The 25728-nt window shown below is 41.7% G+C and overlaps 1 protein-coding gene across 2 annotated transcripts; it reads right to left on the minus strand.

The window, feature by feature from the left end:
• Positions 1–2732: 2732 nt before the first annotated feature.
• Positions 2733–25016, minus strand: crb2b (crumbs cell polarity complex component 2b). 2 transcript variants are annotated; one of them, XM_040196155.2, is made up of 13 exons: positions 24737–25016; positions 20837–21532; positions 19936–20131; positions 18351–18490; positions 16907–17092; positions 16703–16816; positions 9525–10481; positions 8176–8720; positions 7313–7478; positions 5410–6271; positions 4817–4933; positions 4526–4652; positions 2733–3272 (listed from the first exon to the last, which is right to left on the minus strand). In XM_040196155.2, exons 1-13 carry the CDS (start codon positions 24804–24806, stop codon positions 3051–3053), a joined length of 4398 nt encoding a protein of 1465 aa, XP_040052089.2. In that variant the 5' UTR covers positions 24807–25016; the 3' UTR covers positions 2733–3050. The 2 variants fall into 2 exon arrangements, with proteins under 2 accessions (XP_040052089.2, XP_077943442.1); XM_078087316.1 differs by having other exon boundaries at positions 20837–21427; positions 24737–24943.
• Positions 25017–25728: the final 712 nt, after the last annotated feature.

Here is a 25728-nt window from a genome sequence, read left to right on the forward strand (position 1 = left end):
TCCCTACAATCGCATGCCCTTATAGGAGCTGGCACGCCGTTTCTGTTTGGAATACAGACGCACGAAACACGCGTTCAATTTAGGAATCCTCATTTGGGGAAGCACAGCTGACGCTTTGGCTGTGTAAGAACCCATTTGCGTCGGTTCATGAATCAGGCGGAGATCTTTTCTGACGTTGGTCTTCGTCAGAAAGTCCGTAAGAAAACATTTCAGAAGACACTTCAGAAAATGTTTGAGAATGAGGCCCAATGTGTTCATGAATTATCTTTATTTTGTTTTGGAGATCGACAGGGATCGTGTTTGACGGGCCACCACTGACTTAAATGGTGTTTAAGTATAAAAGTTGTTAAGTATTTGTGAGGATGGATATGAGTCACGTGGGATGTGCTTAGCCTAGCTTAGCATAAAGACTGGTAGCAGGGGGAACCGCTTCCACGGCTCTTTGTGGCTATAAACACCTGTTAACCTGCATTGTTTCTTATTTTCTTAATCTGTACAAAGAAAAATGGGCAACTGGTTGTTTTACGGGGAGTTGTGTGTTGGAACTATTTAATGGTGAACACTATCCATCCTTCACCAACATGAGTGCAACCACTTCTCTGTCCCAACGCATCAAATACCATCAGTTACGCATCGCCCCTCTGTATTGGAATTTGATGCAAAAATCCCCCCCTTTGCAGCCTTATGCAGAAGACTTGCGAAACAAACTTCAATGTAAACTCTATCTGCAACATTAGTGAACAAACAAGCATTTTACGTTACATAAAGTGTGTGATAGTCTACTTAGGCCAACTGGAAGTGTAGTCAAATAAAAACAAGACAAATGCCTATGAGACTGCCTTGACATGACTCATGACAAACATGTTAGTAGTGACTCATGTGATTCCTTACTAACCTGAGTCTATTAACGTGAGTAACTTGTGTCTTACTTGCCCAAAGACTCGAGTCATTAGTTACCCTAAAAATGATCTCTGTACAACCGTGTAATGATATGGTGACTTGATATGTTACAATACTAATGATAGAGAGATACACTGTGCACATTTTTGAAAAATGGAAATGTTACATTCAATATTATGGTTGGTTCAACACAGCATTTAGGAGTCTGTTTCTCCTGCTTCAACTATTTACACTAAGACAGACTAACCACATCCTGCCTACCCTTCTTTGCTTTATTGACTTCTTAGGAATCTTTTAGAAAAAAGAAAAGAAGTTTCAAAAAGAATCTTAACATGTGTTCACAAATACTGATAACACCTGAGACCATACCGCAGATTCCTGCAACTAAATATAGTTCCCCTTGACAATATTGGAAAAAAAGGAAAAAACTGTGGCATAGAAATCATGCAGCACATTATATGCAACACAATAATTCAGATAAGAACCCACAGCATAATTACACAGTATTAAAAAGGAACGCATTGGGTTGCATATACAGTGCACATGACAGTATAATATAATACATCACATATTGAGAAAACAGTGTTTGACTGTTGTGATTTTGGGGCTTTACATAATAAAATGAAACTCATTGAATTGACTCCTGGCTGCAGTGATGCCCTGTTAGCTCACAGACTGCAGTAGCCCAAATAAAGAGAATCAACTCGTAACAAAGTCAATGAAACCTGCAGATACATGTCAATGAGTATTTAAGAGAACACAGGCCATGAGCTTTGAATCAAAAATGTATTCCTTCTTCAGCCGATTTTTGTAATTGCTGTTTCCCCTTTGAAAAGAAAAAAAACGTGCATAACGTACATAACGTTCCGTACATAACTGTCGGAAAAGTGAAGGTCACCCATGGCGGCAAATCCCTGTCATAATTCGAAAGCGCAAATCAGGTTAATGAGTGCGCATAAATCAAACGTGCGCGAACAAAAGTCTGTCTCGCGCGAGATATTTGCTCGCTCGCGGAACGTGAACTTCCTTGCTTGCGAGGCTAATAACCAGTCACTATGGTATCTCGAGATATGAATTCACAGAACTATAGAAGCCCATTTCCTCCTATGGAGGAGCCTGCGCATATCTTATCTCATTATTTCAATATTTCCAAATCGATCCGTATTGAAAGTTGGCAAGAAATTCACAATTTCGGACTTCATTTACCGGTCGGCGAGCTGGACGCATCGGTCTTAATGTGCGGTCGAAGTGCCGGTAATGATGGTAAATGATGTATCTGGTTGTCATCTACGGTCCACTACGGTTGAAAAAAGGTGTCGTTTGTGTTTTGACGTTTTATCTCATAATTTTGACTTTCTATCCCCTTTCTTTAGTGCGGAAGGGGCTTCTATAGTTCTGTGAATGCATTACTCCAGCTAATCCAAAAACAGGGTTTGTATCTAATTAGATGTAGATACCATGGTGACTGGCTCCGCTCCCTTACTATCAAAAAAAATAACAGCGAGCGCACAGAAAACACCTTCGAACAGGGTTTGCCATAGTCAGCCTATTATGGCAGAAGAGAGTCATACAGGACTAGCATTACTCTATTCCTCTAGACATAGTCAGGATTTAAATGAGGGTCTATCTCCTAAACGTATTACTATAAAACAGACATCGCCTTGTATGTGTAATCTGATACTACTACAAGGAACGTGTTGGTGGTCAATACTCAGCCCTTATAGTATTATGCAATTAATACTCCATTTTTTTCTTCTACCTCTACATATCCTTCATCCTCCGGCCATGAAAATCAGTATCAGCAGTGGAATCGGTGAAGGAAGTTTTCAATCTTTTGCTTTGCTGAATTTTAAATAATGAAGAGCTTGCTCTTAGTTTACCAACGGTAGGGTGTTAGAAAGTTTCAGCCTGTGTGAAAACATTCCATTACCGAGTAATCAAGAGACTGTCTCTCTCAGCCTCTGGTCTTCACCTGTCCATACATCAGACATTGAGGTCAGTAGTTTTCCCATGGGGAGGATCAATCATTGACATATCATCCATTGCTTCTTTGTGGGTCAGGAAGGCCATCAGCGTGACACTGCAGAGCACAAGTTTTCTCTGCCCTTTACATGGATACATCCACAGGATGTAAGGCAGTGAGGCAGGACTCAGATCAGCCTCTCCTCTGGGGGCACTTTGAGGACACTACCCATCTCCAGCCTGGCACCAGCCACCTCCTGAGAACTGGGGCTATAGGTTCCTTCTGACTGACGCTTCTTCCGTGCTGTAATGACGAGGCAAAACACCACCAGTATGGCCAGTAACACACACAGGGTGGTTAGAGGGATGGTCACCACCAGCCAGGGGACTCGCTCCTTATGCTCCTCTTTCTGCAAGAGGACAGGACAGAATGTTCTGATACCATTCCTTCTTCGCTACCATGTCTAATTTGGCACTGCCTAGAATATGTTCACAGCTAATGTGTTTCTCAGTGGCTAATAAATAATGTATTTTCATTTTTAAAAGAGAAATTTGAGGAAACATAATAGTTGGTTTGCCTATTTCTTTACCTTGCATCATGACAGTTGTATTGTCGGAAGAGAATCAGGATATTTCAAGGTGCTCTCATTCTGACCTGATTATCAATAGACGGTATCAATTATGTTCTGGGTGGTTTTAATCACATCCACTCCTGCGCCGTGCAGATCCCATTCATCATTTTTGCAGTAAGTAACCTTTATTTCTCTTTTCTAAAAGTTTACAAGAACTTGGTACGAAATGTTGTGTTCTTTATCTTACTCTGTCTTAACAGTCTTATCTGTTTATCATGTTTTAATTTTTGCCTGTATATTCGTATCTTATTTTTCTTGATCCTTTTTTATTCTATTTCATCCTTATATTGCACCAATTCACCAAGTCCATTTCCTCTATGTGTAACATATTTGGTAATAAATGGCTTCTGATTTTCATTTGGATTCTGATTATTTGTGGTAAACAACTTCACCTCACTCTAACAGGACTTTTGCTACTGAACAGGGACTATTATTCATGCTATTTATGCTGCTTATCCTGATACAAGACAAATGTCTCTTCTGGTACTTACTATAAACTATACTATAAATTAACCTAATTTATTTGTCAGTTATATTGTTCCAATAATATTACTTTGAAATAAAAATGTGTAATACACTAGTTTTTAATTCATTACAAAATTTAGCGGATAATGCATAATGCATACATAGTTATTATTATGTGTTGAAAGTATTCGTTGTTAACAAAAAAGTATTTTATAAATTAACAGGTATTCTTACTTTCACTTTTTCCTATAGAAAGCTTTTTTATTATTATTTTTTATTTTCATGTATGTATGCTAATTTAACAATCCTGAAATGATACCAATTTGAAGAGGTTTTTACTGGACTGGGTCAATTGTGTATTTTATTACTGGATAGTAATTCTGTTTTGCTGGGCCGTGTAATTCAAACCGAGCTATGTGAAGTGCACATGTGTGTTGTTTCCTAGCAATGCTCCTGTGGCAGTTTCTTGAATCCTAAATCAATTTCTCAGGTTCTAATTCACCATGTAAGTCATAAAAGTGAATCAACTCGAAGTCAGTCGATGTTAAGCTGGGTCCGTCACTTACGATTCTCTCACACAATGTCCCGCTGAAACCCAGGACACACACACACTGGAAGTGGTTGAGTCTGTCCAGACAGGTGGCCCCATTCAGACAAGGGCTGGACTCACACTCGTCTATTTCTGTCTCACACCTGAAACACATCAGAAGGGTTTTAACGCAATGCTGACTGACAGAGGAGCAGCTCGCACACACACATACACACACAGTCATGACCTTTGTACATGGATGTGGTTCAGACACACTTTTCCCTGAGCGGAAGGTATGTGTGAGGAGTGTGCAGTGTGCTTCTCTCACCTGGGACCACTATAACCATGTTTACAGGTGCAGTTGCCTCCAGAGTCACTTCCTATGCAGACCCCTCCGTTAAGACAATCTGTGTTTGCATCGCACGCCGCTGGAGGAAAACGCCATCTATTGAAACAGACACACATATATTTAATACACTGTGATGTAGGATTTGGTAGTGATACATGGAGGTGACCTTAGTGTTGGCACAAACAGTGCTCCTAATGCCTGCAGAACGGACGAGCTAGCAGCGCTAACTTAGCATGGAATGGGAAGGTGTGTGCTTCAGATCAACTTTAAAAGTAGATGGCATTTCCATAAAAATGCATTTAGGTGGACAACTTGGAACCAACTGAAACCTTTCTCGTTAGTGTGAAGGAGAACTATCTCAATGCCCAAGAGCGTAACCACGGTGTCCGCGCCCCCCCCGTCCGCCGTAGCGTCCAGCGCCCCCCCCCCCCTGATTGAAGAGTTCCTCACTCACAGGTCCACACAACTGAAAGGGTCTTCAACAAAGGATGTTGAGGACAATGCTTGTCATTTGACAACAGTATGTTATATGGTTATTCTATTAAATATAAGCAAGGGAAGTCTTTACTCACTGACAGCGTTTGCCAACGTAGCCGGTAGGACAAGAACATGTGTGAACTCCCACATTGAGCGCGCAGGTTCCTCCATTCACACAGCTGAACTCCAAACAGTTATCCACCTCGTCCCGACAGTCTTTCCCTGTGTATCCAGGCTCACAGTCACACTGGTAGTGTGCTAGAAGGTCTTTACATGTACCGTGGACACAGGGACCTGAAGAACACTCATTTACCTCCCTCTCACACAGCTCCCCCTCCCATCCGGCGCTGCAGGTGCAGTTAAACTCATTAAACTGATCCTGGCATACACCCTGATTCAAGCAGGGCTGGGAATCACAAATCGGTGGACCTTGGCATCCTTGCATTGGTTCATACCCACCCAATCTGGAAAACTGGCTGACCTGAGGGGCTTCTGGAACATTTACTAGTGGCAGGTAGACTCCACCCACTCTCACCTCCCCTAAACATCCAGTGTATTTCTCAGCCAGCCAGATTTTGGTGTCATTGAGGAAGTTAAGGTTGCCTCCAATGCGAAAGCTGCCACCAACTCTCTGCCTGTCAACTGTGAGACGCCAGCGGGACGCTAACTGCGTGGGATCCACCATGGCCACTTCGATTCGATGCCACGCGCCATCTGCAATGGTCCTATCACTTGTGAAGGCCAGTAGCTCCTGACTCGCCCCGCCGTCCAGCTTGACCAGCAGGGAGGAGTTGAGCAGACCCAGGCAGAACACCTTTGCTCCGCTGACGGCCCGCAGCAAGATCCCGTTTTCGTCCCGCGTCCGAATATCCATGGTGACGTTGGTTATGGGGCTCAGCAGGGAGCTGTTGGCAACATACTGAAGGGCGTTGTCCTGAAAGATGGATTCAGTTAAACCTGTGTAATGAGAAGATGATGAGTAAGTATGTTACTGAAACCAAGGCCTGTGTACAAGTTACATGTTAATTCAAAACTTATTTTAAGACTCTATTGTATATGTTACAAGATTGATGAACTGATTGCCAAACCACATATTGATCCTCCATCCCTTGAAGTGGTCATTGAAGTACGTTTCAGGTGTGTAACCATTGTTGAGCTTATCTTAGTTGCTTTGAACAGTTTATAATTGTTCAGCAAAGTTCTCAATCTTTCGAGAAGAAGGCCGCATATCAAATCCAACTTTATTGGAAAAAGTCAAGTATGTTCCTTTTACATTATGAAGTAAATGATGATTGCACAATGCAATGGCGGTAGGATAATGACACCTTCTGTGTTAGGATTGGTTTCAGTTTCACTTTAGTAAACCAAATGTTGACAACTGTTTTCCAATGAGCACTAACTACAAAAGTAACTAGTAGCCAGCAGATGAAATCATCAAGTGGTTTGCTACATTACCAAACATCACTTGCATGATGCTGGTGTTAGCACTGTGGCAGAGAGGGAGACAGGCGAGAGAAGTAGTTTCTCTATATTGTACTCACAGCTCAAAGATGTATCTGCCAGTTGTCGACCCCAGCTAATGGAGCAGGATCATATGACATTCAGTAGCAGCTGTGTTTATAATTCACTTGTGCTTCTCACAAGGCTGTAAAACTCTGACATCATAACCCTGATGTATCAGAGATCAGTACAAACTCTACGAGTGTAAGGTTTGAAAAACATAATGAACCATAAAAATAAGGAACATGTGTGTACTCTAACAATGTGATTCAGGTTGTGGATGATTTGAATGTTGAAATACAGGGAGTGCAAGGGAGGAGACAGACCAGACACTCATGGTCTATTTAAGTTTTGTATTTAACGTTTTGTTCTCAAAGTTCAATTTGTGCTGCATTTCTTGTATAAAAGGTGATGATTAAATCATCATTATTATTGATTGTTTTATTTCTGCTACTTTGTTGTTTTGGATAATATGTACTCTGTCAAAGCTTTACTTACACTCATAACCATCCTGTAAGTCGACACAACGCACTGCGTCAGGACAAGGGTTGTCCATGCACCACAGACGGGTCTCGCACAGTCGGCCATCGTATCTCATGGAGCAGTTGCACTGGAAGTCGTTCCAGGTAACCTGACACTGTCCACCATTTAAACACGGCTGATCCTGTACACAGACAAACACAGATGAATGGATTAAGTGATCATATGTAAAGTCTCGTAAAGCAACAGCAGTGGTCCAATAGTAATCATAGGGTTCAGGCTATATAGTGTGGTCCATCTATCATACAGTGCTCCAAGGTGCTGACACAATATTAAGCACATGGTAAGCAGTGTTTACATTTAATTTTTCAAAAACTATTAGTTTGAATTAATGTTGGTATAGACCCAGAAAAGGAACTTTCAACTGTACATTCTCATTTGCCTGAGCTACACTGCTACGAAAATGCTAGCATAACATATCAACAGGAATGGTATATTGTCATACTAGCTTCAGTGTGCTTTTTTTTAAAAACTACTTACAACTGAGCCTTAAGACATGCAGCACTATCGAGCAAAACATTGATTCATTCAAATGAAGTGAAACCTTTCTGTACATTTCCATAATAACCCGACATTTGATAGAATCAGTCTCACATTGTGCATTACAGAATCACTGTTAGCATAGCTAAATACATGTAATGATACAACGATCACTTCTACAAGGTCAATGGGAAAGACATGTTTTTTTTCTAATGCAACAAATCAGGGGATTCCACATAAGTTGCCTTAAAATTGATTCACATTTTGTTTTTGATTACTGTGGCACCCTTCAAATAAAATGGAATTGTTTCAAGGTTTACAAAACCGTGTTAATTGTTTACCTTGCATGTGTCATCACTATGGCATCCTGGCAGCACGGTCTCCTCTGTACTGGCCTGGTAAACTTCGACCCCACCTAGAGGATCCCCAGTGGTCAGATGACTGTGGTCCAGACGAATGTCCTGCAGACAGCCCTTGAAATTTCCTCCCCAGGCATTCATACTATTGCCTGCAGGAAGTCCTCCCACATATGCCACGTCCCCTGCCTCTATACTAACGTTTCCTAATGCACGATGATTTCCTGCTTTGGGGAAAACCACATGGCCGTACTGGACCTTTAAAGTCACCAAATTATTGTTGCCATCAGTGACACTCCTTGCCTCCGACAGCAGTGTGGTGTGAGGGCTGTAAATAGCAACAGTGCCCTCCTTCAGATAGACTGTCAGGTAGGGCTTTCCTTCTCTATGGAGCTGCAGAAGCAGACCATTGTGTTTGAAGGAGCGCATTAAAAAGGAGATTGTGAAGTTGTCGCCATGGGTTTGCGTGATGTTGAAGCCGACGTAACTGGTGGAGGTGTTCTCATGACCGAAGGTCCAGGATGGATAACCTGAGGTTTGGGTGAGAGGAACAAGTTTTCAGTATCTAACCAAAACACTCGCTTTATACCAGCAATGTTTTATCTTGGTATTCTTGAAGAAGCACTCAGTTTTACGTTAAATATCAAAGACGGCTTATTATTTTTGTGAGGCTATGGAGAAACATTTTTAGGACACTTTGGACAAGAACACCCAATTGTTAAGTTCGGAAGAAGTACATTTTCCAGTGAGGTCATTGGTTGAGTTGCATCATAAAAAGTGTATGATCCAGTCTCTTTGGCGTGTAAACCAAAACCAGGGGATTATTTTTGTTCTGAACTGATATGATTTTTCTTATTGAAAAGCACTTTGATTGAGCATGTTCCATTTTTCCTCCTTTCCCCAAACTTTACGGCAATGCAATAGTAGTTTACTAGACTACTTCTCATCAGGTAAATTGGCCTAATAGCAGTGCCAAAAATCAATAAGAACGTTCTCTATTACACAGTGGGGGAGATAAAGAAGCTAGGTCTTTGATATAGACAGCTTTGCCTAGACCAAGAGTTTGTTAACTAATTGTTTAAACTAATTCAGTTTATATTTCATTCATATCTTTTGAAGTGTCATACCCTCACTTAAAAACCGGACCTTTACTTTGAGTGGGATACCAAAGAATCACACTTGCAAAAAGATTCCTACAGTTCCTCATACACTTTGTTCTAGAGACCCCCACGGTGAACGCTAGCCATAGATTCCTCTCTCCCATGGAAGATTGATATGTTTTAAAGTCAAATTTAGCACCCTCAACCTATGACAAACGCTTTGAGCACTCTCACCTTTCTCACAGCTTTCTCCATAATAGGGCCGATTACACTCGCAGCTGGGATGAACCCACATGTCCACACACTGCCCACGTTGCATGCATGGGTCATCTTTACACCAATCTTTTTTAAGGCATCCTAGTTCCAAGCCATGATTCTCCTCTCTGATGAGGTCCTGAGGCAGAAGCAGCTTATGGTCAACTTGAAGGTCTTCCATACAGCCAATGAACCCCCTTCCGCTGGATGTTTTGGCTAAATATTCCTGTGGTGCTCCTCCAACATACAACTGTTGAAAGGAGCTTGGCTGAAGGAAGATAAGATGGTTGTAGCTTTCATTTTTCACCAAGCAGTTTTCCTCACAGCCAGGTCCTTTTACAACCAGAACCAGCCTCTCATCCATGGTCACAGTGGCTGTGTACCATTCACCATCATTGACTAGGCCATGGTAAATTACTTGCAGTACCGTCTCTGATTTCACCCTAGCCCGAAGGGACCCTCCAACTAGTTCCAGGGAGATGAAGTGGTCCTTGGTTCCCCGGTAGTACAGAACCATATCTTTAAGAGTGCTCTTGAATCTGAGGTGCATGTGGAGTTTGTAACTGGCTTGGTCCTTAGTTTCTTGATTCGTCCGGTTTTTGGAAAAAGGCAGCTGCAAGTGGACGTAGCCCTTGGAATTGAAGGAAAAGATGGTGGAGGTATTGCAGCGTTCTCCGGCCCAGCCAGGAGGACAAAGGCAGGTGTAGGTGTGCTCTCCATCATCGGTCAGCAGGGGGACGCAACCTGCTTCATGTTGACACTGGTGCTGGCGGCAGCCAACCAGACTGAAGTCACAGTCTTGACCACCCCAAGGCTCCTGGCCAGGCTCTGGTTCGGGGCAATGACACTTATAGGAGTTGGCAGCATCTTCACAAATAGCGCCATTCTTGCAAGGATTACTGTCACACTCGTTGATGTCCACTTCACAGTGTACACCTGCATGGAGAAACCCACTTTTAGTGCTACCAGTTACTCCAACACCACAACAACTCCTATGAAGCCAAAAAACATCCTAAACTACCAATGTCTCACATTTGAAGACATTTTTATTATTAATTTAACCACATGAATGTGGTTGAATCAGGGGGAAAGTTAAACAGTACATTCAATTTTAAAATTAGTTAGACAGTTTAGCATGCATGCATACAGATGAACAGGTAGATAGGTTTCAATGGTGTCATCACTGAATGAAACAAACAAAAATTGCACAATTAGGATAGGAAAGAGATGAATAACATTTGCATATATTTCCCTATAACAAATAAACCAGTGTCCTTCCTACTGATTGCATCAGCTAGATATTAAAATAATACACTGCATTGCAGAATAACTTGCTACACATACACAGACACACACACACACACACCTTCACAGCTACACCATGTGTCAGATTTACAGTCTACCTGCCTGGTTTAAGCTTTTACAGCCACTCATCAAACTGCATTCAACAATAAGCCTTGGCAGCAGCAGTCAACTTGCATTAACACAGTCCCTTAAAATACTCTACACTCAAGGAACCCTTGAGCTGTCTGTCCTCTCTGTGCCAGGACTACACCCTGATACGCAAGCACGCAACTTTTTTGTTAATGTAGCATTAAAGTGCTGTACCATACTGTACCTGTCAGCCCCCAGAGCCCACAGCGGCAGTAGCAGAGCAGCAGCAGCATCAACCTGCTTCCCCCCATGATCCACTGATTTAACCACCAACACACTCCTCACACTGCTGGATGACAGAAATAACACAACCAGCCTCTCTCTCCCTCTCTTTTGCTTACAAAGCAAAAGTGCGTCCACTCCCCCACCCTGTACTTGGTAGACAGGCAGAAGTGATTACAAAGCAGCCCTGGCCACCTTTTCTTTCTTCCCTCTCTTTCTCCCTCCTCTGTTCCTCCCTGAATCCCTCCCTCACACCGACTGCTCCTCTCTTTTCTGCAGCCCAGCCCGGGCAGAGCACTAAGCCTCCAGCTGGCTCCTGTCAGTGTTTGACAAGAGGAATGCAGTGTCTCATCCCCTCCCTGCCTCATGTGCTGGCCTGTGGATGCCTACTAGTGTCCAGAGTTGCTAGAATTAACCTGCAGGAGGTGCTGCAGGACCAATGTTTCAGGCATTATTGTTTGCATTGTTAGTCTCATCCACCATTGCCCCTGATTTGATCACCTACACAGATCTAGTTCTCTAGTTGCTCTAGTTTTAGTGACTAAGAAAGTAGAAAGGGTTAGTGCCAATGAAAAAAATAAATCTTCAAATATGGGAGGTAAAAAACTGAAAAACTGAAACTTGGTTGACAATGTTCAACAAACTCAAGGATTAAAGCGATGAATTTAATTGTGAATTGTCAGTCAAACATCAAGGGTCAGTCTATAGAGACTTGGATGTAGTTTTATTTAAAAGCCCTATTTTTAGTGTATATTCACTTTGACAAAAGAGGCTACGAGTCTAACTAGTCTTACATGTCTTGCACCTGTAAGACTCGCACATGTGCTGTATAAAGTAATTGAATTGTGCTTTTGAACTACATGGAGTTGTCCTATTTGCTTGCTGTTCAGGGCTTGACATTGGCACCCTCCCACCCGCCAAATGCAAGTAGATTTCGTCTGTGGCGGCGGATAAAGCACTCACTCTTACTAGCTACTTTGGCGGGTGCAATTCTGTTTTTGGGATGGTTTTGTATTTAAGATAGTAAGTCCCTCCAGTGTTGCCGTAGAGACAAAAGGGTGATTTGAGGGGTGAAGGCAGTTATTAATGTGTCATGAGCGTATCATCCACGGGCCCAGAACGCTTGGTCACACCGGTGGTTCGTGTAAACCGACTACAGACCGCGACGACGTGAGTGCGCACTTCCTTAGCTTAGCTGTCTTAGTTTAGCTAGCAGGCTGAATTCACTTCAGAGAGTTAATCGCCGCTGGTTTTAGATGTGCTTGGAGACTAAGACTAGTTTAACAACTCAAGGCTGTTCGGCAGAGGGTCGTCCAGCAGAGATGTCCATGTGGACCTGCCTGCTCCGTTTTCTAAAATAATAAACTCATTGCAGGGTTCTCAAGCCTCACGTGTTGACCGTGAAACACACGCGTCTCAACCAATTCACACGCCACGTTTTGAGTTGTCCTGCAAACGTTGTTAGCTCGTTACTAAGCACTGTGACTAAACGGACAAACACAATAAAGTACTCCTGCACATATGCAATGAGCAACTCTTTTTGTCTTTTTCTAAATCCATTGCATGTGTTTTCATACAAAAGGAGCTTTACACACTTGGTAAAGTCAACTTTAATCAAACTATTCTATTATACTATTAACTATAAGCAATTTCCCAACAACAAAAATTGTTGTTGAATGAAATCGCTGAGTGGCTAGTAACTTTGGAAAACCACTAGCCATAGTGACTAGCCACAAAAATGTCGCACAAAAAATGTAGTGCATATAATTTGGAAATAGACCCTTGTTTTGCTCACAAGGCTTTTCATCGTCTTTTTTCACCAGGCTTTAATTAGGCTCCTAAGCAGCTTTTCTGTAATCTCCCCTCCCCCTGACAAATATCATAGGAGACCCCTGTTTAATTACCCACGGTGGACGCCTGACATATGGCACCTTTTATTGGCTTTGTTGTTTTCTGCTCCTCCATACCATATGCCCTCTCTGCCCTTCCTATCCTCGGGTCTGTTGTGGCCTCCAGATCGCAGGATACGGTTAACAGATTAAATTAGCCTCTCGCTTTGTTGACGAGTGCGTCTGGCTGAATTCCTCACTTCTAAAACCAGATTTTCCATTTCAAGGTAAACTTTTGGTGCTGTTCTTCCTCTTTTGAGGGATTCGGAGGCAAATCTCCTCTAATGAGGAATTAATACCTTGGCTGGACATGAGGAATGATCAGCAGGAGGAAGATTAACCCTTTATTGTTTGACCCAGGAGAGCTTGAGACTTGGTATGAAGGTTGTCGGCTTACACCGTCTACTGGTGACATTCAGTCTAGTTCTCCACACGTCCACAAACAAAACAAAACAAACCAAAAGTATTATGACCAACTTTTATCATGTGATTACTGTAAGATAGAGTTGTGTTTCGGTGTCCAATCTGATTTATACAATCTTGTCGTATAACACAAAATAAAACTTCATGTAACGAACAGAATTAGAGTAATCCAACAAAATTAAGTAAGATGTGTGTGTGAGGGAGGGATATCCTAATTTGAATGGTATAATATATTCAATTCAATTCAATTTACCAGCTTTCTGAGGCTTGTTGACTTCCTTTGTACAGGAGTTCAGGAGAGAACAAAACATCTACAGCCTCAATAAGAAGCAACCGTTTTTAGAATTCTTAATTAGCGTTTTCAGTTAGTTTTACCCTTTTCCTTTTCTACTGAAAAAAATGTATTCTTTCGAATTATCGTGGTTCAATTTCACCGAAACACCAGAGTCCACTTTGTGGTCAAATCAGTATCATGGACAAATATAATAATAAATGAATCAATACATGCAGAGGGACATTTGTCCATTCAAACAAAACATAATACACATATTTAGAAATATATGGTTTGGGATTATACTGATGTACACTAATAGTTTTAGATTTGAATTTAATAGAAATTCACAAATGTGTGTATTTAAAGGGAGATGCTATCCCTAACCCTGCAGCACATTTGATTTAATGCGTTTAATAATCATGGATGTTGCAACATGTTCGTGATTCCTTCTGTGTGCATTCATTCATTATGATATGACCTCTGATATACTTTAACAACCCTGAGGCTTTATTTTGGCCTCTGCTCTGAAAATGGCATACCCATGATAAAAAGTGTAATAACCCTGTAACTACGTGGTATATCTGGCCATGATTTTCTGTCAGGATAAAGAGGAACCCTTTTGAGTGTTCTGATTTGTAAAAATCAGTTGATATGATACTGGTGAAGAAATGTATTAATATCACACAAAATTTCAAGAATAGCCTCAAGAACATCAATAACAGTCCAAAATCCCTATAAAACATGGTAATACCAGGCTAAAACCACATTTAAGTGCCCAGTGTGTGGACAGTAATGATGGGAAGTTTCACGTTTCCACTTTTTTCGATCGTCTGTTCCTATTGGATCCGACTAACAACGTGCGGAAAAGAGCAACAACTCCCATTGCCACTCAGAACCCATAATGGTTAGAGTGTAAAGTGATGCTCTGCGCGAAAGGCGCTGACATTGCTTGTGAGGCACATACAATGGCCTCTGCATTATCTCCCCCAAGAAAAAAAAAGATTAATTTCATAATAATAAGCACCGCTGTGTGAAAATGATTTGCACAACAAGTTGTTGAAGTTGTGTTTCAGCATTTTCAAAGAGATAAGTGGAGATTGTATCTAAGACACTATTATTTTGAACGGTGTGAATTTGTTTACTTATCAGTACTAAATATTCCTGTTGGATATGGTTTGTTATGGCTCGGTTATGGCTCAGTTCCGGACCAAATTTCAGAGATGATTGTCCAGAAAAGGTTTTGAAGAGAAGGAAAACTCCTTGCACACAAATGTCCAAACCGAGGTTGTGACATTTGTGGAAAAAACAGCCCCCCACACCCGCCCTTTCTGGCATCTCAGTAGGTAGATTCACTTACAAAGTTAGGGATTTTATTGATAAGAAAAATGATATGTCAATATCAAACCTCCCCTTTTTATGTAAACTGATTTTGACTTCTTGGACGTAAATAACTGTTTTGATGTCTTCCAGTCAGGCTTCCAACAGCACTACAGTCTGCTCTTGTTAATGTTTTTAATGACATCCACTTAGACAATGACAGTGACAGTATCATAGTCTTAGAGTTACTTGATCTCTCTGCATTGGAAACAGTTGTCCATGATATTGGTCAACTGTTTGGAAATTCTGGAAAGACTAGAAATCTGGGTGGGACGGTCTAGCACAGCACTAAACGGGTTTGAATCCTACTTGAAGGACCAAGAATACCACTGCCTCAGATTATGAAGGAAAAAAAGTATGCATACAACACACAAATATGCATAACTATATCGCCAGGGGAATATAAACCCATAAAAGGGTCGGGTAAATGCATTGAATAAATGAACAAGGATGTGCCAGAATTATTTTTCTATTAAAAAAGATAAAACAAAAGGAATTGTTTTTGAGGACAAGGACGAACACCTGAAAGTCAGCGCTTAGCTTCAATCGCTGATGTTAAAAACCCCAAACCAAGCCAGAGATCTAGGTGTAATTATGGATTCAGACCTCAATAGGAACAGCCGTATAAAGACAATTACAAAATCAGCTATTACCACCTGAATAATATATCAAGAATTTGAAGACTTACAGTATGTCGCAACAGGATTTGGACCAACATGTCCCTGCATTCATCTTCAGTAGACTGGACTATTGTCTAATGGTTTGTTCACACGTCTGCAAAAAGTGAGTAATCAGAATGCTACAGCTTGAGTCCTCACTAAGAGCAAGAATTTGGATCACCTCACTCCACTTCTGAGGTCTTTACGTTGGTTTCCTGTCCAAAAAAGACTTGACTTTAAAATCCTGCTGTTCTTTTATAAAGCCCTGAATGCTTTAGGGCCAAAATACATGTCTGCTGCTACCTTACAAACTATCCCAATCCCACCAGGTAATCTGGGAAGGGTTGCCTACCTGTTCCCAGAGTCAGAACCAAACGAATGGAGAGGAAGCTTCAAATCTTCTCCTCCACACGTCTGGATCAAACTCACAGAAAGCTGCAGCCCTGCTGCGACTCTCATTGGATTTAAATTTAGACTAAGACTTCTCTGTTTGATTTTTCACCTTTTCTTTCCTGCCTTTAATTAAACCAGATTCAAGATTCTTTTTAGATTTTTTTTTCATGAATTGCAATCCAACTTATTCTTGGTTATTGTTTTAATGTCTGTTTTTACTTCATTGTTTGTAAATCTCATTTTCTTTACCTGCTTTTTTAATAGTGTTATCTGAAGCCCTTTGGGTTGCCTTGTGGTTGAAATGGGCTATACAAATAAACTTGCCTTGCCTTGCTTTGCCTTGTGAAAGTGCTGTATGTCTGACAGTGTCACAATGTGGAGGGAGGATGAACTGGGACATACACTGCATGGGGGGACTCTGGAGGAAGAGCAGCTCACTTTAGTTCAGGAGATAGAGCAGCCGAGCAGATAAGAGGTTTCACCTACCTGCAAAGCCGTCTGGACACACACATTGATAAGCGCTGACCAGATCCTGACAGGTTCCTCCATGCTGACATGGAGCAGACTCACATTCATCCACATTGACCGAGCAGCTGTCTCCTACCAACGGAACACGTGAATTAGATTCAAACGTCCTAATCAGTTAATAAGGCAAAATATCGGAAATAACATGGTTTATAACTAGCTTACCAGTGAATCCTGGCAGACAGCGGCAGATGAACCCGGCTGCCTCCTTATAGCTGAAATTGGCGTCTGCAAATTCGGGCAGCATTCTGTAGTTCCGGGTATCTGAGCGTTGGAAACACTCGCCACCATTCTCACAGGGCTGCTCTGCACACTCATCCACATCCAGCTGGCAGTTCTCTCCTTCGTAGCCTGGGCAAACATGAACACAGATGTTTAAAGGATTTGTCAATGCAATACTTGCACCCCCACAGGTACGTTAACTGAAGAAGCTACAGGTGCATATTGTAAGAATCTAAACAAATAAAATCCTACATGAAACTTCCACAGGTGTTAACTAACATGAATACAATTACTTTTAGGTATTACAAGTTCTTTGTTAGATTATATCCTATTACATGTGTACATATGTGAATGCATGACAGAAATGGGAACATTGACACAAGAAGCTAGGTTTTAGATTCAGACAGTTCAACAGTTTTTTTAAAGGGGGAGTTTTGGATATGTCCATAAACCAAAACCAAAAACACAGTTTTACTAACAACAGGCTATGAATGATATACAATAAAAAAAAACGTCAGAATATAGAAAGGAATGGAAATGGAATTTTTGCCACTGAAATTGAGCACTGTCGCCTCACAGCAAGAAGGTCCTGGGTTCGACTCTGCCCAGTGGCCTTTCTGTGTTGTGTCTGCGTGGGTTCTCTCTGGGTACTCCGGCTTCCTCCCACAGTCCAAAGACATGCACTGGGGATCAGGTTAATTGGTAACTCTAAATTGCCTGTAGGTGTGTGAATGTGAGTGTGAATTGTTGTTTGTCTCTGTGTTAGCCCTGATATTGGCTGGCGACCAGTCCAGGGTGTACCCTGTCTCTTGCATGAAGTTGGCTGAGATAGACTCCAGCCCCCCTGTGACCCTGTGTGCAGGATAAGTGGTTTGATAATGGATAGATGGATGGATAGGCAAAAGTGTACAGTGTCACAGTGTCAAATGGCAAACAGATTAGCATTTGTGTAGCACAACTCTAATTTAAAGAACGCAGAAAATAAGTTAGTATTCCTCCATTCAGACATATTCAGACAATGATCTTGGAAGACAACTTAAACACGAGTCTATTGTCTAGCCCGAGTCATTTTCTTTCAATTTGAGTTATGTTGCACTTCTAAGAGAAGGAGACATGGTTTTTCAAAGTTCTTGGTTTCTCAGCAAACAATACATAGGATGTGCATATATTGAATGGGAAGAAGGTTATCCAGTCCCTGCGTTTTTTTTTCGGTGAACATTTCAAAATGCATAATCTTTGATGATTTCACTTCAGTGATCAAGGAGCCCTTGGTTGTTGTTCTACTGAATATCAAGAAATTGTTGACACAGTGATGATGTTTGGTTGGGGGTAACAGGTATACAATACTAACATGACGTACTGTTTAATGAGGTGAGCTATGCTGTACCTGGCCAACATAGGCACTTGTACTCGTTAATCTTCTCCAAGCAGGTAGCTCCATGCTGGCAAGGGTCGGAGGCACATTCAGGAATATCTTCTTCACAGTGGTCACCCACAAAGCCAGTGTCCTCACAGTCACACTCATAGCTGGAGGAAGGACACATCAAAGCAAAACGAATGTATAGTAAATCAAAATGGTTTGCAAGGCTATTTATTTATTACCGGTAGCCCTAAATGGTTAATACAGGTACAAATTAACCACTATTATTTGTTAGGAAACCTTACTTTTTTGTATCATAGGAAGAAGGTGCTAAGTTATTCAGCCAAATGTTACAGTCCTTTTGTGAATATTACTAACTAATAAGCATGTTTGGAAACCAGATGTTGTTTCCAAAATATTTTAAATCGGAAAAACTGCACAGAAATTGTATGCCGACGATTAGCTGGGTGCCATCTAACCACGTCATTATTTTGTCCAAACTTGTACTATGATCTCCTCTTTTCATGCACCATATTACATCAATTGTTATGTAAAATAGAGTCCTCCTCTAATCAGAGGTACTACCAGGTATTCTCAACACCTCTGTCTGTCTAATGACTTATCACCATGGTCGGCAGTAAGTGGATCAATTCTTATCCCAGACATTAAGTCTGCCATGCAGCCTCCGTAGAACGACATAGAGCCCTAACATAAACCAACATGCAAGAGACACAATCACATACCACCTTCAGTCCAACTTCATGTATGATTGAAACCGTAAAAGCATTGATCATTTCATTAGATTCAACCAAAATCTGATTAAATACATAATTTTATAATGTAGTTTACTGAAACATGAAGATAAAAATTAATGAAAGCTTCATTTAGAAAACATAAGCTTGACTTTGAGCCAAATCATTAATGGAGACCCTGTCAAGTTGTATCTGCTCTGGATTGTAGTTTTTTTCTGAGACAGCGCTTTGTGTTGCTGTATCTTTAATTTAATTTTGCTGTTAACCACTTTTGCATTTTAAGCAGATACTACACAACAGGGTTTTGTACCAACAGCAGAATAAAACCAGTACCAACACCTTTTCTGAATACATAAGATATAAACATTTTTAACCTACAGATTAATTGTGGAATTGCATTTTTTTCACAAAATAAGCGATTGCAGATCACTGAAGATCAGTGGAGAGCAGCGTCGTGCTCAAATCCAGGCGTCTGCGGTTCGATCCCTAGTGGAGGCTAGTGGGATCATCCCCGGCACCACTGGACAATGCCATTGTCTCCTTGGGATACACTTAAACCCAAATTGCTGATTATGAATGATTCTTTAGAGGCCTGATAGGCAGATGACCTCACGCCAGCTGACAAGTATTTCAACCTCAACCGTATGGGTGTTCATCTTGTTACCTAAAAAACCCTTTGTCTGACCTCAAAGATAACCAAATTGAGATTCCACTTACATGTACTACGGCTTATGTGTATGTATAAGTCATCAACCACATGGTTATCAAACATTTTTGATATTGAATTATCAATTAAAATACCCCAAATCATTCTAACTATACATGTTCAGTCAGTGAAAAGTGTATGTGCGGGATCCTACCTGTTTACCAGGTCAATGCACTGGCCCTGATTTAAACAGGGAATGCTAGCACATTCATCAATGTTGACCTCGCAGTTTTGGCTCTGGAAGCCGGCCATGCACTCACACGTGTATGTGGCGACGTGGTCTCGGCAGGTGGCACCGTTCTGGCAGGGATGCACCTCGCACTCATCGATCTCCACCTGGCAGTTAATCCCTGCAGGGTACAAAGCGGGGATGGCAGCAGGCCAAGGACTGAGATTGGCAACGTACTTAATTACCTTAGCGGATACAGATACCACACAATGACACTGCAGCTCCATATGGAGAACAGCAACGCAGACTAATGCCACTTAAACAGAGCCATGCAACTTCTGTTCATACAGTCTCTGGTATAAATGCCCACCCCATCTTGCTCTCTATTCAAAGATTATATCTACACCAAAAATACTATGCAGGTTTACTTTGAAAAATGATCAAATAATAATTTAATATTCAGGGTGAAAACAGGTTGAAAAATAGAAGCCAAAATGTGAAAGTTAAGCACGAGCTTTATCCTGTGTTGCAATAATTAAATCACATTCAGTATTCTTAAGTAGGTAGCACATAGAATACTAATGCCAGTCAATGATAAGCTCTGCTGATGTTAGCTACACATGATTTCAGGTAGAAAATAAACGTTTTAATCTCATATATCTCCTTCCAACCTCTCGGAGTAACGAGTATGACTGTCACTTAACGTTTGAGCGTCAGATTTACCAAACCAGCCTGAACATGACATCTGAATACATTCAACATTCATTCATTCATTGATGAAAAGGCATTCATTCATATTTAAATGTCAGCTCATTATCAGGAATCTCTGATCCAATATAATGAATTCATCATATAAATACCTGTGCCAATATTAACATTGATTTACCTTTGAAGCCTGGAGCGCAGTCACACCTGTAGTGATCCACCTCATCCTGACATGTGCCATTGTTTTGACAGGGTCGGGAGGCACACTCATTGATGTCCAGGTCGCAGTGGTAGCCTTGAAATCCAGGCACGCAGAAACACTGGTAGGCATTAACCCCGTCTTTGCAGATGGCTCCATTCTGACAGGGCTCAGACTGGCATTCATCAATGTTTTCCTCACAGTTCCTCCCTTGGTACCCAGCAGCACACTGGCAGCCATGCCCAATGTCAGGGACGTCCATACAGGTGCCAGCATTCTGGCATGATGTTTCTGAACAAGTGGTGACATTATTCTGACAGTCCTCCCCTCCCAGTCCCAGAGGGCAGTGGCAGGAATAGCCATTGACTCCGTTGACACAATTGGACCGGATACCTTTGCAGGGGTTGCTCTTACATTCATCGACATCCTGAGTACAGTTGAGCCCTGTGAAGCCGTCCGGGCACTGGCAGGTGAACTCGTTTGTGCCAGGCGTGCTGGTACAATTGGTGCAAGGTGCCTCGATACAGGCGTCATACAGCTCATCACAGTTTTTGCCGATGTACCTCACTGGTCCTGGGGGGCAGATGCACACGTATTCACCCAGGTGGTCAAGACATGTGGCGTTATTGTAGCAGGGAGATGACAAACACGAGTCTGCTGCCACTGTGCACAGTAGCCCTGGAATGAAGGAGACAAAATGGCCATTAAGGCAACAATTTTCTGTAAAAAAATCTGCATTTATAACACGCCTAATTTCTAGACAGGGATTGAGAGAGGTAGTACCCATAAAATGTTTTGATATTGCATATTTATCTTTGTCCATTCCAAATGATATTCCTGTTAAAGGAGGAATTTAACAAACACATACAGTTACTTTTCTCATTGCGGTTCTCTTTTGCCTCCCTTCTCCCTGCACTGGCAGGCAGAGCTGAACTCAGTCAGAACCATGCCCTTTAACCTGCACTGGCTGTAATCTGAAAGCTGACGGAGACAGTGAGGGTCTCCTCACTTTTCACCCCTCCTTCCAAATGCAATCAACCCTTCACACATTCCAGAGAGCTGATAACAGCTCCTCCTAACCCCTCCCCCCTTTGCTGAGTACTTCATAGATCATGGTTATGGCCAGACGGGGTTGATTCCTGGCACTGAGTGGTACCAGCCTCTCAGTCAAACAATAACGCTGAGCAGAGCCAGGATCAACTGCTCACCACAGCCCTCACTGAGTCAGTGGGGTGGTGGTTTAACATTGCTTCCCTGACATGTATTTACAGCTTTTGAAAAATCTAACTCTAAAGTTGGTCTTCGAACCAATTGAACAGCAGGAAAACCCACACTACTGGTTGCAGGCCTGACTTAAAGCTGCACTCTCTCTGGTGTCCATCACCGGCGACTCATCTGATCCTATAGAAGACGCTAGAACTTCTTTGTTCTATCTGGGGGTCGCCCATGATTCCATCCAACCACCAAACATTTCAGACTGTTCAAGTTAATTATAACATTTTGGTCAACTAATATCAGTTGAGATGATATCTCAGGCATATGTATACATATATGCATGCTGTCTTTTCAGAATATTCTTCTTCCCAAGAAGCAACTTAGTTAAATGCAACAAAACTACTTGATGATCAATGTTAGGGTGGAAACAACTACAGGTACTGTGTTGGCAAAATGTGAGGTATCGGAAAAAAGCCTGCACTGCAAGTTTCTCCACCTGAGTGGAACTCATTCCTCCAGCTTAGCTTGTCTTAACCCTTGGATCAATTCTACATTGATACAACTGATTATGGAAATCTTAAAGATCCACGTCTTTGGTGGAAACATTGGCTTTGGGCTCAGAGAAACAGACAGGAACGAGATGTAAAAGAGTATTAACAAGGAAACAAACTTTGTTGACATAAACAAAATTAAAGAATAACTCCATAATTATCTCTCAAATACTTGAAAACAACTATGTATAGCCCTGAACAACATGAACAAAACAATTAAACCTCCACTTTTACAGGAAATTGAGTTATGACAATAGGAATTTGTTACGCTGAAATAAGACATGTTTCTGTATATTTTAAGAACCTCTGCATGTCTTAAACAAAGCTGATTCTATTGAGATTACATTCATTTCACTCCCGCAGGACAGAAAAACAGAAAGACGCAGGGATGCAGGGCGGAGTAGGCGGGAACGCGATGTGTCACAGAGCGGGAAGTCCCAAGAGGAATTTTATTGAATCACCACAAGAGACGAGCAGCTCTACCTCAGTTCATCTTTGTGCTCCAAAGACGTCACAGCAGGTGGCCGCTTTGCTCCATACAAAGAAAATGCACAAATCCTCTGTGAATCAGTCACAGTTACACAGCGAGTCAGAGACGCACATGCTTTTTTCTCCTGAGACTTCCTTTACAACACAAGGTTTCTGGCTAGTTAGAGAGCAAATCTGTTTAGTTTGGTTTCTTTTTTAGCCAGTGGATCATCAATGATCCTATCACTGTGTGTTCATTCTGGTATGAAGAGATTAAAAGTATTTCTAAGAAGTTAGTTACTAGCTGGATCCTGCCAGGGATGTTGATGTATTATTTTTGCATACATGTAGAATTTGTATCTTTATGCAGCACTATTTCCTAACTGTCATCGGATCAAATCCTATGAATAAATAAAGAAAGAAAAATAAAAGTCAAGAGGGCAGTTGTGTCCTCTGTGTGTATCATCAGGAGATGGCAGCCCTCTGCATTTTTGGGATATTGTCTCTGCTCCTGCTTCCCTTTTTGAGCTGCTCACTCTTAGTTAATTGGTGTAAATAGTATATCTGCTGATCTGTTCTTTTCTTTAACGATAAGTCTGTAGTCTTACATGAAAAAGCCTTGCATCTTACGCGCCTGTTAACCTCATTTTCACCATCACATGTACTCTGAGTGTTTCGGCTGCTGTCTTTTGCTTTAAATCCCTAGGAGCTCAGAGTGCCAAGACTCTCGCCGTGCCCCTTAATACCCATCACTCCTACCATTCAGAGCCAAGACAAAAAAGCTGTGTAGCAGTGCAGCCGGACGCTCAGCTCGTTACCATGGTGATCTTCAACAATGACACCCTCAGCCAATCCCAGCTGCTGCTTCACCACCGTTAAAAAACGAGCTGCAGACGCTTCACACAAACGAAGGTCGCGGGAAAAATGGGTCAACAGGGTTTCATAAGGTTGTGGGGTCGACCCACAACTTTACCCAGCCCCCCACACACACACACACACACACACACACACACACTCACACACTGAGACACACCCCAGTACAAACTGATTCATTACACAAAGTAGTAATGAAGGGGTAGTAAGGAAACTAGTAAGAGCCTCTGAAATTACAAATCGGGAAGTTGTGATTGGTGGTATTTCTAAAAAATGAATCACTAAACACTTGCTGTCATAATCAAACTATAGAGTTACAAATTATTATTTTTAAGATATTGTTGAAAATTGTATTTATTACAGTTAACAGTAACTTTTGATGCTATTATTTAATGCCATGTAATGCTGAAAGACCGACCAGGTAGATCAATTCAATACATATTTTTGTTATTATTATTATAAATGAAGTATACATTATTCATAAAATGATTTGTTCCATTAACTTTGTTTAAGAATAAACAAAGTTTAAGAAAAAAGAATCCTAAAAACGGTTTAACAAACCATCTTTTAGTTCTCCACGATGTTCCTAAACACACATATAAATACATGGACCTGCATGTGCACGCACACTGTGCACTTCACACAATTAGGCATAGAGTCTCATCTGTGGATGGAATTTTAAATAGTTTAAAGTTCCTACTCAGATGTTTCCACGTGTATATTAAGATGTTTCTGTTGCTGCTGTAGTATCTGAGCACACATGTGCAAGCCTTACCCAGTTTGAACATCATCATGGTGATCAGCACCGTCCTCTGATATCTGGACCAAGCTCTTCCTAACTCCATGGTAAAACAGGATGCTGAGGTTTCAGCCAGTGGAGAGCAATGGTGTTCAGTTCACAGGTTGTCCATCCAGACCACTGAAGCGCTTCGTCCAAGCTGCTCCAACTTAGGTGCAGAGAGAGAACTCCAGCGCCCTGACCACAAGGATTCTGGGTTTGAGTGTGTGTGAATGTGTGTTTTGGAGTGTGTCTGAGTCTCTGTGGAGACCAAGCTGGGCTGGAGGGAAGCAGAGTAATCGCCCCAGTGGAGAGGGAGGGGAGGAAGACATGACCTGGAGTTCTGGACTGGACTCAACACTGGCTCACTTGTTAGGTCTATCTAATATAATACGCTTGAGAATGCTAACTGACAATATTTATATATTTGGATTTATTTTTGTGCATTTACCGTTTACCAATCAATCAAGCGATGCTTGTCATGATCACGTCCCAAAAAGTGAACGGCACAATGTCATAATAAAACAAAACAAATGTCTAAATACTTTTTGCAGTTACATTCCAAGATACAGAGCAAAAGTCGTTGGCATCAATATATTATTTAACTCAGTTTGGCGGGACAAGGTCTGGAGGTCAGCAAGGTCGCCTCACAGCAAGGAGGTCCTGGGTTTGGAGCAGCCTTTCTGTGTGGAGTTCCCATGTTCTCCCCGTGTGTGTGGGGGGGTTCCCTCCGGGTGTTGCAGCTTCCTACCACAGGCCAAAGACATGCTCTGAGGGTTAATTGATAATTGTGACAGGTGATGGTCGTGTGTCTCCATGTCTGCCCGGTGACTGACTGGTAACCAGTCCTGGGTGGTCCCGTCTGCCCAATGTTAGCTCGGATTGACTTGATAAGCGGTATGGAAGATTATCCACAGTAGCAGTTACTATTTTGGATAATTGAAGATTACAAAGAATAGAAATGATAAACAAAGCAATTTATTTTTCAA

Source organism: Gasterosteus aculeatus, chromosome 13, assembly GCF_964276395.1.
Source record: "Gasterosteus aculeatus chromosome 13, fGasAcu3.hap1.1, whole genome shotgun sequence".
In the NCBI taxonomy this organism is placed as follows: domain Eukaryota; kingdom Metazoa; phylum Chordata; class Actinopteri; order Perciformes; family Gasterosteidae; genus Gasterosteus; species Gasterosteus aculeatus.